Source organism: Uloborus diversus, chromosome 6 (genome assembly GCF_026930045.1).
Source record: "Uloborus diversus isolate 005 chromosome 6, Udiv.v.3.1, whole genome shotgun sequence".
NCBI lineage: Eukaryota > Metazoa > Arthropoda > Arachnida > Araneae > Uloboridae > Uloborus > Uloborus diversus.
The window spans coordinates 108,966,399-108,978,609 of record NC_072736.1 but is presented as its reverse complement, the minus strand read 5'-3'; the positions used below and the strand labels follow the sequence as shown (position 1 = coordinate 108,978,609).

General features: G+C 32.9%; 2 protein-coding genes across 2 annotated transcripts in view; one reads left to right on the top strand and one right to left on the bottom strand.

The window, feature by feature from the left end:
• The window catches only part of LOC129225136 (ras-related protein Rab-1A), a 31,656-nt gene extending 30,016 nt beyond the window's left edge, over window positions 1-1,640 (bottom strand). The window contains exon 1 of the mRNA XM_054859696.1: window positions 1,430-1,640. Within this exon, the coding sequence (XP_054715671.1) occupies window positions 1,430-1,452 (23 nt within the window). The 5' untranslated portion in view covers window positions 1,453-1,640. The remainder of the gene's footprint in view (window positions 1-1,429) is intronic.
• An 873-nt stretch (window positions 1,641-2,513) lies between these two features.
• The window catches only part of LOC129224914 (embryonic polarity protein dorsal-like), a 43,923-nt gene continuing 34,225 nt past the window's right edge, over window positions 2,514-12,211 (top strand). The window contains exons 1-2 of the mRNA XM_054859461.1: window positions 2,514-2,621; window positions 4,633-4,770. The gene's annotated coding sequence lies outside the window, so the exon portion shown is untranslated. The remainder of the gene's footprint in view (window positions 2,622-4,632; window positions 4,771-12,211) is intronic.

The window sequence follows — 12,211 nt, the reverse complement described above, 5'->3', positions numbered from 1 at the left end:
TCTTATCAGTATCTTTTGGGAAGTGCATCTGGTATAAATTTCATTGCATTGCATTCTTTAGAAGCAGTCTATGAGAGCGCACCTCCCCTTCAGTGTTACAATTTTTGGCAGTAGTAGTCATGGTTCTTAACCTTAGAACCGCGGATATATAGGTTCATTTATCTTATCCGCGTTATGTGGAAGAGATGCGAAATATTCTAAATAAGGTTGAGATTGGTTTGAACTTTGAAAGGTTCACAAAGGTTCATGCTATTCTAGGGACAATGAAGGCTGAATTATTCCTCGAAATATGACGCAAAATACTAATAGTTAAAGGACTGTCAAAATATTCCTGTAATGTGATTTAATTCATTTTCTGCTACTGAAACGTTCTATATATATTGAACTAAAATGAAATCATTAATAAGTAATAGATTCATTTTTATTATGAGTAGTTATTTACTGCAGCATATGATTTTCTAGAAAAATTTTAAGACTCAAGCAAAATTTCCTTGGAAAAGGTATTGAAAATTCAAAAACATTTTTTCCCTGTGCTAATAAAAGTTCAATGAACAACAAAGGAAAATTATCTTAACATGATTTAAAAAAAAAGGTAGGACCCTACATAATTGTCCAAAATACTGCGAAATGACACCAAAACATACTTTTAAGGCATTTAAAAATTTTTTTTTTTAATAATAATTTAGAAAACAATTGTAAGTTGAAAAATCATTCTTTTGAATTGAATAGAAAGAACTGGCAAAAATTTATTGCTATAATATAAAATGAAACATTCAAATTCTGTACTTTAATTTCAATTGCATTTTTAGTTCAGCATATCACTCACTGCTAAATGATCACAAAACTTTTTTTTCTGGCAATTACAATTAATTAGTCCTATTATAAGGGAAGGTAGCGAGTATCAAGTACAATTGGTGGAACGAAAGTAAAATTTTTTAAAACGAAATTGAAGGGAATGATTTCAAATGAAAATTTCGAACGAGTGCATTTGAATGTCAATTGCTAAAATTAATACGAAACATTTTTATTTATGATTTCTTTCACTTCCTTACTATGTCAATAAATGTCAAATTCGCAAGAATTAACAGATTGCATTAGAGAATTGTAGAAATACATTCACATTGCTTTAAACAACTTTTTCTGCTGAAAAATATTTCAGTTTGCAGTATTTATTAAATGTATATTCAAAGGAAAATAATATTTTTGGAATTTGGGCTCTAATGTCGGAGCATTGAAGCATAACAAGCTAGCCCTGTTGTATAACATTATGCAAAACAATGAATCAGCAACTTTCATATTTTCAGTCATTAATGTTCTTTAAAAAAATCAATTCCTACGAAACTAAAGTATTTTAATATCTTAATAAAAATAGAGTAAACAATGAACATATCAGTACAAGGAAAGAAAGTGCCGAAACTACAATACTTACTATTCGGGATTCATGGTGGACATTACAGTCAGTACGACAATTTATTATAAGAATTCTAAAGGTTATTTGAATAAATTAATAACTGGAGTTATGTCAACAAGTACAATAGGTTAGCACAAAATGGCTAACACCCGCGACGTTTTAATGAATCAAGGTAAGAGGGTGTATACAGAGATGGCGATAGCAGCCTGACGTCACTTAATTGACGTGGCACGTCCAATAACTTGTTAGTAAACGTGAATCATATGTAAAATCATAAACATTCTTGATAAAAACAAAGTAATTTATCCCTGCGAAAAATGTTTTGACAAAATTACGTCCGAACAATCTAAGAATTTATGCCTTCAAGTTCAAGCAACCGTAAAATAAGTTGATTTAATTAGGTTTTTTTTTAACTGTTTCGGTTTCAGAGCCCAATTTAAATAATCACGTGCAATATGAGCAATATGATCAAAAGGCGTTCTAAAAATGAGGGTCTGCGATAATCATGACTTGAAAGTATTCATAAAATAGTACAAATGTGAAAATTGAAGTTTGTATTAATTCTAGCGTCCCTACATATGAAACGAAGTTTTTATTACATTTTCTAATTTGCTCAATTATTCCTACTTTGCTGTTAAAAATCTATCCAAATCTGTATGGTTTAAATTACGATTCAGCAAAGCATTAGAATATTTAAAGGACATTTTTTTAAAACGAAAACGTAATTTTTTGCTGATGAATACCATTCGTTGAACATTACATGTAGTCAAGACACATTTATAAATGAAATAACTTTCTTTCTTTGATTGTTCCATGCCTTAAATAAGATTAATGAGCTATTAATATCTTCAAAATATTTATAGGTGAAGTTTTGCCTAACATTATATACAAACCAAAAGTTTGTATATAAACAATACTGTATTTTCCTCACTAATGGCAACGTGTTTATAATTGCGTCTGATTGCGCAATATTATGATTTTGTTAGACGCTGTTATGAAGTATTTTTAAAATTTAAAAGCAATTTTAAGGTTTTAAATGTTTCAAAAAGCTATGAGAAAGGTATCGGTCGGTTTGTTCTTGCACTGACCAACCGTTGAATCTCTTTTAAAGTGTTTTAAAATATTTTAAGAATTAAAAATTACTAATCACATTTGCAGGAAATGTATGAGAACTATCAGTGCTGTCAATACTTCAGCTTTATGTGTATGGGTAAAAATCGGATTTATTTTTTACTATAATGGTGTGCGTAACAGTTAGCATCGAAATTTCTTCTTAAACAGTTTCAAAGATTTTTGTTTCGTTGAACGGTATTTCTTTGGAAATAAAATACGTTGTGTAATACGATTTTAACTAGAAATTTATACTCAATCCATGTGCTGCCGTAACTATGAAAAGACAAGGATTGAAAGTTTTGAGTCTAACATTATAGCAGTAGTTTCATCATTCTCTTGCTACCTCAGTAAGACATCAGTTTTTAAAAAAAAAGATATTTTCTTATAATTTGTGCTCGGGGGGGGATTTGCTTTTTTTTTTTTTATCGCATCAAGATTTTCAAAGTGCATGAAAATAATTTCCGAGATTTTTAATATTGTATTATATTATTTGCTTATGCAAAAGTTATTTCTGTTGCAATAAGCATGTTTTTTTTATTGCAGTCTTATTAATGACGCATAAATGCCTTTCTGCTGAAAATTAAATGATAGCACTACCAACGTTTTAATGTTAAAAAAAATTGCAAATTACTGCATACATGTGTTTGGGGTGTAAAGTCATTCAATGTTTTTTTATATGAAAAGTCATCCTTCGAAAAAACATTGGAACAAATCTGATATACCCCCCTCTTGGCGACTTTTTCCTGTTGGCGCCAAAAAAGCGTCGCCAAGAAAACTATGTATGACGTCATATGTCATACATCGTTCTTAGCGATGCTTTTTTAGCGCCAACAGGAAAAATTCAAATTATGTCATTAATTATTTAATGAAATTAATGCATTAATTTTTTTCCGTTGTTTCTCCGGGATACGAGCCTTCGGTCTCATAGTACTTTCGTAATGAGACCTCGGCTCGCCGGCCCTGCCTCGGTCTCATTACGAAAGTACTATGAGACCTCGGGCTCGCCAGGACCTCGCTGCCGCTCGGTCCGTTATCCCTCCGACTTTTAATATACATCACAGTCGAATATAAGTCACAGATCTCCTCCGTTCAGTATACAATAAAGTCACAGATTTTATGTGAAATTAACACCATTTTTGTGCTACAAAAATGCCAACCAGACCAAAATACAAACTACCAGAAACACACTAAAAACACAATAATTCAAAATATGTTCACTTACCTTTTTTACTTTTCTTTTACTTCCTCACGTGAGGCAGTGCACATATGTTCCGCTCTTAGGGAAATTATCCCATTTTTTATTATCATTACTTTACAAAAATATTTAAATTATGTTTGTTTTGACAAAAAAAATTCCAAAAAAAACAACCTTATTTTACTTGTATTTTGTACTCCACCCAATTAATTTCGCGAATTATTTCCAAAAACTTTACAAACATATCCTCATTTTTGTATTCACAATTTTTCATTCAAAAATTTCAATTGATACATTTGGACAACATCACAAACCGAACTCATAATTAAAATAGAAAATTCAACTAAATTAACATTAAAAAACAACAAGAAAAAGAATACTCTAAAATAAAGTTTGAATTGAAACTTTATTTTAGAGTATTCAACTTAAAATCTCCCTAAGAGCGGAACATATGAGCACCTACCTCCTACCACAGAGACACGTGCAAAAAGACAGACTTCGAGAAACTACTTTCCAGCGTTCAAGTTGCAAAACCAGGGTTGCCAAGTTATCGCCTTATTGGCGATTTTCGTATCGAGCGAAAAATTAAAATCTCGCCAAGAGGGGAGCATATCAGAGGAGAGCCAAAAAACATTTAGATGACTTTTCATTCAAAAGCTCACACTTCTTTGCATTGAAAAAGAAATTTCTTGTAACCCCGATACATGTGTCTGCTCTAACTTGCAATTTTTGTGCATTAAAATGTTGGTAATTAATTCATTCATTTAGTCCTATTGATGTTTCTGACATCTTTAATTCACCCACCTTCATCAATTTTTTTTAATGCAGTTAAATACTTGAGTAATAATTGAGTTTAATTATTGTTTTCACTATATTTTTGTACTTATTTGTAATTTTATTTCCTTTCTTAAAGAATTTATGAAAGTGAATGGTAAAAGATTTTCCTCCTGTCCTGAGTATTCTATACAGTAATAAGAACAAAAAAGAAGAAGAAAAATCAGGAACTATACCTAACTAAGAGTCATGTAAAATCTTTAAAGAATGATATATTGTAAGTATGAAAAAGTACTTTTTTGTTATCAGGATACCACTCTTACCCAATAGCATAACTTCAAGTTTTCGGCCCACCCGCAAAATCTGGCTTTGGGCCCCCCTACTAAAAATTGTATTAATCTATATTTGTAGTACAATTTTTCAAGTTTGTCGGCCCCACGATTTACTTTCAAACATAAACATACAAACTTATATATATATAGAGAGAGAGGAAGAGAGAGAAAAAGTGGGGGGGGGGCATATTGAGTTTTTAGTCGCAGAAATCTGGAGAGTTCGCCATAATGAGGAGAAAAAGAATTAGCAATATGAATTTAATTGTAAATATAATGTACTTGTACAAAAGATATGGGATCGGGGGCAGTTTCTAAAATGTTTAGCCTACAGAATTTTCGACTATATTGAGAATAATGAAGGTTCAGGGCTCTTCGTCTTAAATTTTTCGAAATTGAAGTTTTAAAGGCTTGATTATAAGTCTTTTTCTGTAACATAATGGAAAGTGGTCAGTGATTCTTCCTGCAATTATTATTGAAGTTCGAAAAGCGCAACTTTAGAAGATCTTTGATGATGTTAAAACAACGGCAGTCGGGGGTTATCCCCGGAAATTTTTCAACAGATTCAATTTTTTGAAGACATTATTTAAGGATCAGATTCGGAACTCTGCCTATAGGAGATTTTTGGATTTCCAAAACAGCAATTTTAACCGTTCTTCAGTGATGTTAGGGGGATGTAAGATTAGGAGGTCTTACCCGTAAATTTTACGAAAGTTTTTACACACAAGATTGTGTACCACCTTTGGGGAAGGAGTTAGGGACTCTTCCGGAAATCTCATCATATTTAAGTTACAAAAACGTAATTTTGGACAAATCTTTGTTAATTTAATGAAACCGTGTCGTGGGCACTGCCAAGGAATTTTTATTAATGGAACTTCTAAGAATGCAGTTGTAGGCCACTTTTGAAGACGTTAGAAGATGGAATTAAATTGTAGGGACTCTGTCCCTGAAATTTTTCTACATGGAACTCCTAAAAATGCATTGTAGGCCACCTTTGATGACGTTAGAGGGAAGGATTAAATTGGGGACTCAGCCCCAGAATTTTCAAAATTGAAATTCCAAAAACACAATATTACAAAGAGAGAAAGTTTGGTGACTTTCTTTGTAATATTTCGAAATTGAAGTATTTAAAATGCTTTGCCTTTTTAAGCTACCTTGATAAGTTACCTTTTTGGATCTTCGATTTCGGAAAATTTCGGGACAAAGTTCCAAACCCCCTAATTCCTTGCCCTCACAGCATCGAAAGTGGTGCAAAAATGCGTTTTTAGGCTGTTATATAAAGGGATGGGGGTGAAAGGTAAGATTTCAGGAATTCTTTTTGTATTGAAGCTCCCAAAACACAATTTTAAATTCTCTTCGATAATTTTAAAGAAACGGGGATTTGGAGGCTCTCCCCTAGAATTTTTTTTTTAAATTGAACTCCGGAAATTTAATTGCCTTTGATGCACCTGACAAGAAAGATAAGGTTCCAGGCTCTCCCAGGATTTTTTTTAAATCAAAGTTTTAAAATCCCAAATTTTAGGCGATTTTCGATAATATTGGGATGACGGAGGGTTCGAGTCCCTCCCCCAAATATTTTTATAAATAAAAGCGCTAGAAAAGCAAATGAGAACTATATTTAGAAATGACAAGAAGAGAAGGCTTTCTGGACTCTCCCCCCGGAATTTTTTACTATAGCTCTAAAAATTCAATTTTAGACGATCTTGAATTATATTATAGCCCTAGGGGATCCAAAAACCAATGTAAACTTTTCAAACCAAGTTTAATTTATGGAAAAAAAAATAATAATGAAATTAAATAAAAACAAAGTTAAAAACTTTTCAGGCTCTTTCCTACTCCCCCCCCCCCCCCACCCAATTCAGATCCTACACAAAAAAACTTCTCTTGACTGACTTTTTCAGGATCCCTTAGGTCAAGACTTTTTCCTTCTTTTCCCTTTCTTTTTCAGGGATTTTCCCTTCTCTCCACTTTTTGCTCCCAGCCTTGCCAAGGTTTGGTTTTCGCACATGGAAGGTGGTGCGTGGGCCCTTTTTTCCCCCACTTTTAGGCTGATTACTGAATAGGCCGTGTGACCTAGGGCCCCTCCCATTAGGGAGACCCAAATTAGCTAAAACCGTTTTAGCAAATGGCAAAAATTGTAATGTTTGGCTACAAGAGGGCCCTAAAAAAATGTCTGGCCCGGAGCCCCCGATATCTTAATCGGGGGTCAACATCAATAGGTTCTGGGGTTCTAAAGGGCCCCAGAACCAATATAAACTTTTTAAACTGAGTTTGATTTACGGAAATTTTTTATAAAATTGAATTAAAACCAAGCTCAAAGATTTTCGAGCCCCTTCAGACTCCGCCCCCCCCCCCCCCCTGCGTTGCGGGGTCGTGTGGTACGTAGTTACGCCAGTGCTCCTACCACTTTTTGACTGCGTACCAAATCATAATGCCAATCACCCCAAAGTAGAATACTTGACAATTTTCTGCAATGTAAAATCATTTGACCGAAATTGTTCTACAAGTACTTCAAGCATTGTATAGACCAGCGGTTCCCAACCAGTGGTTCGCGAAACCCTAGGGGTTTGCAAGAAGTTTTCAATGAGCTCGCGAAAAAAGTATTGTAATGGTACAGTTTTAACATGCCTATTTCTGATGAAGTCTCATGTTCAAGCGCTTGTAAACAAATGTTGCTCCTTTTTTATTCATTTGTCTCTTGCACATTTTACACTCTTAGCATGAAAACATTACTTGATGAAAATATTACATGGAGCATATGAGAGCGTGTCAAATATTTTGATGTTTAGTTCCTTTACCATTTGAGTCGGACGAAGAGCTATAGTTTTTTCTCTTGTATTGAGTGAATGCGTAAAAGTGAGATCATGCTGTTCTTTGTTGCTTTGCTATAATTTTCACACTACAGACTAAAATTTACTTCAAGCTTCATTGTTGAAAAAGAGAAAGAATGGCTAACAATCCAAAAATACCACAGGAAGTATAAAAAATTAGTTCCTTTAGAAAATTTTCGTAGGTGAAAGTTTGGCAGTGGGGAAAGTTTACGAAGCAAAAAAAAAAAATCAACGGAATTTAACTATGCAACTTAATTTGCGTTATATGTAAATAAGGAATTTATGAAATTTGTGTAGAAAATGTCTTTTGTAGTATGTGAGCTAAAAAATATTTGTTTCGCTAAAAATTACCTTCTGTGCAAAAATTAGAGTAAATGCTTATATTGAAAAATAGACGCTTCTATTATTTTTCAAAGTGTGCAATATATTCCGCACTTGTAGCATAATTACTAGAAAATTCTTCAGCAATCAAACAATTAATGTGCACAGTATATCCTTATCAAACAGCTAGGCTTGTAGTCTTTTTCAAGAAGACTTAAACCTAGAGATGTTTCTCATTTTACTGGAAGAAAAAAGTTCTTAGTTAATCTGAGGCAGTTTCACGAAAGGTATTTTACAGATCATTCTTTAATTGACTTTTGATTTAGTGATAGAGGTAAATGTATCCTTATGTAGGAAAAATGTCAGCCAAGTTTTGAGCCTCTTTGTTCCACAAATATCCAATTTTCAAAAGTATTTCAGAGTTGATTGAAGCTCAACACAGAAAAAATCAATGTTAATTTTTAGTGATCATTTTAGTTTGTAGCAATATTTATAATTCTATGTTTTGCAATTATATTATCGTTCTTGTTATAAATGTGGAGGAGCATCAAGCTAGAAAAAATCTCTCAAATTTTATTTTCTATTTGTGTGTGTATGCTCGGGCGCGTGTTTTGTTTTGCTTATTACTTAGCACTCAAGGGGTTCGCCAACTTCTTTTGGAGTTAGGAAAGGGTTAAAAAGGGGGGAAAGGTTTGGAACTGCTGGTTTAGACAATCAAGCAACATGACCTTTTCTTCAAAGCGGGAGCCCTAAATCAAAATCGTTTCATACAGGGAGGTTTTTTTTTTTTTTCAAACTTCACTGTTGCTTTTAATTTCTGTGAAACATAAATTGATTGAAATTCTTCAAAAATATTTTATATGTTTTCCAAAATGCATATAAAAAACAAAGATACAAAATTTTATAACAATCTGAACCTAGGTGTCAAACCATGTTTTTTAGGTTTATTTTAAGTGTCATGAAAGAGCAATTAAATTAATGTTAATAAATAAATTACTAAAATTATAAATAAAATGAGTCAAGTTAGTGTAGCGAATAACACTTCAAAACTTTCTAAATAATTAAAATATTTTCAGGATACAAAAGTATTGAAATCCGAAACAAGACAGGCAATTTTCAGCAGTGGACATGTTTCTATTTTGGTATGTTTCCAAAACATACCTTTATGGAGGAAATTGCAGTGGATGAAGGTCGATTGGGAAAAATGAGGAAAAGGGGAAACTAAAATGCTAGAAATTAGAATTGAGATTTAGAATATGAAATTTTTTGTAGAAAATCTACTGAAATTGCAGATTTTCTACAAACATCTTCCAACTCAAAATAGAATTTTGCACAAATTCTGTAGATTTCTTTAAGTTCAAAGTAAATCTTAAGTTATTGCAAATGACTTGCAGTGGTAGGAGTGGTATCCAAATCCAACATTTTTTGCAAGCTTTCCACCGAATTATTGTAATTTGTGAGAATTTTAGATTTTTTTTTCCAATTTAAAGAAATCTGCAGAACTTCTGCAAAATTCAATCTTGAGTTGAAAGATGTTTGTTGAAAATCTTCAGTTTCTACAGATTTTAAATGTGTAAAATAAAACCTTTCACAAAATTTCATTTGTGAAAATTTCTTACATTACTTTTAAACTCAATTATTTCGTCAGCTTTATTGAATTATCCACTTTAGTGAATCAGCCGCTTTTTTGAATCAAAACTGTATAGAACAAATGTGATTCATATAAGCAACAGCAAAAAAAATGTCCAAAAAAGTTTTTTTTTTCCACAAAATGCAGACCTGAAAATAAAAACCTAGATCAAGAGAGACTAAACAGTTACAGAAAACATTTTATGCTATAAAATAGATGATCTCTTAGGAGATCTAGGGGCTTACAAGGAGCAAGGAGGAGGCTTTCATCCAAGTATGCAAAATTTTAATTCTAATTTTAGGGAACCTATGTTGAACACATGATGTGGGAATACATTTCGGGATTTACTTTTCCTTAGTATTGTGAAATTCAAAAATTTGTACATTTTTGTTGTCCCGTGTCCTGACTATAAAAACTAAGTTTATACAGGGAAATCAAGTTTAAGTTTGTTTGTAAAGACATAAAACCTATCATTTTTTAAAGATATTTTCAATTGGAAATTATATTGAGTTTTGAGAAAAGAAAATAGTGTTATGTGTTGTAATTTCAAAATGGAAGTTTCAATATTTTTCTAAAGTAGCATATTTTTCAGAATAATCAAAAACAGTTCATATATGCGTGTTCCTTTAAAACTAGTGGTACACACACGGCTTTGCCCATAGTTGAAAATTAAAAGGTCATTTGGTTCGCCTGTATATTTACAAATAATGGGTGATGAATTTCTCGCCAATTGGCTACGTTCATTCACCCTCCCATTCCACTTCATGATAATTTTGTAATTTACTCGTCCATCTTAAGATAATTTTGTTCTTAAAATTGGAATAGAAAAAGAACTACATCGAATTTTCGAAAAATCGCGATGAGGTGTACACCCCCATGCTACCAACTAACTTTGTGCCACATTTCATGAAAATCGGCCAAACTGTCTAGGCGCTTTGGGAGGGGCCATGGCCCCCATGGCCCCCCTCTAGATCCGCCCCGGCGTATCTCAGTATATAAATCGTGTCCTTTCCTTTTTCATCTCATCTCTTGCTTGTCTCTTTTTCCTTGCTATTATTAATTGACATAAATGAAAGCAAATATGGTGGAAATATAAAGTGGAATGCAAATATGCGTATCCTGTGTTGTAGTTGGGGAAGGGAGGGGGGCTAGTCGCCCCTAGAAATGTTTGTTTTTTTGTTGTAAAAATAATTTATATGTAATGTAAACTTTCAAACGACCTTTACTTTTTGGTCAGTACCCTTGAGTTCCACCAGATATTTTTTTCCCTTTCTGAAGCACTGTGCGTACTGGTACGCAAAAATCAGTAAGGGGTTCGCGGTTAATCGCCAAAAATTATATAAAATTACTAGCGGTACCCGTACGGCTTTAATTTTCTATTACAGCTTTGCCCGTAATAGAAAAATTAAAAGGTCTTTTGGTTCGCCTATATATTTACAAATAATGTATGGTGTATTTCCTCGCCAATTGGCTTGTACCCATGTTACGGTTCCACGATATGATAATTTCGTAATTTACTCGTCCATCTAAGGATATTTTTGTTCTTAAAATTGCAATAGAAAAAGAACCACATCGAATTTTCGAAAAATCGCTTCGAGGTGTACACCCCCATGCTACCAACTAACTTTGTGCCACATTTCATGAAAATCGGCCAAACTGTCTAGGCGCTATGTGTGTCACAGAGATCCAGACAGAGAGACTTTCAGCTTTATTATAAGTAAAGAAAAAACATTCAAATATTGTAAAATAAATGCATTAAATGTGAAAGAAGGGAGAAAATTATTTACGAAATAAAATGGGAGAAGCAAAACTCACTTGGGGCTGTTTTGAATGTAATTTTACAGGGGGGGGGGGGGAATGATTTTGCAAGAAATGGAGCAAGGTGATAATTCATATGAAATACTTTAATAAAATTGCTTAATGTACCTTCTTTTACTTATAATAAAGCTGAAAGTCTCTCTGTCTGGATGTCTGGATCTTTCTCTGTCAGGATCTCTGTGATGCGAGTAGTGCCCATACCTTTCGGCCAATTTTCATGAAATTTGGCACAGAATTAGTTTATAGCATGGGGATGTGCACCTTGAAGCAATTTTTCGAAAATTTGATTTTGTTCTTTTTCTAGTCCAATTTTAAGAACTTTTCACTGAGCAAATTATCACAACTTGGATGAATAAATTACCAAATTATCATAACGTGGAACTGTAACATGGGCAAGCATAGCGAATTGGTAAGAAATTCATCATCCATTATTTGTAAATATACAAGTGAACCAAATGACCGTTTAATTTTCTACTACGGGCAAAGCCGTGCGGGTACCACTAGTGCTTTAATAAAATTGTTTATATAGGGTATAAAAACTTTCATTGGTTTAAATTTCTATTTACAGTTTATGATTATTTTCTTACAATTTCAATTTCCAACTTGAGTTTGGTACCCCAAAATTTTAACCGTTTAAAACTTACACTTCACTTGAGCCACCACTGTTTGCTTTTCATTGAAGTACTTTCCCCATCTGTGCTGACATTGAGAACATTAGTGTCAATCAAAATAAACAGTTTAATAAAATGTCTTGTCAGGAAATATCTGTTTCTATAATATGCTAGTTAC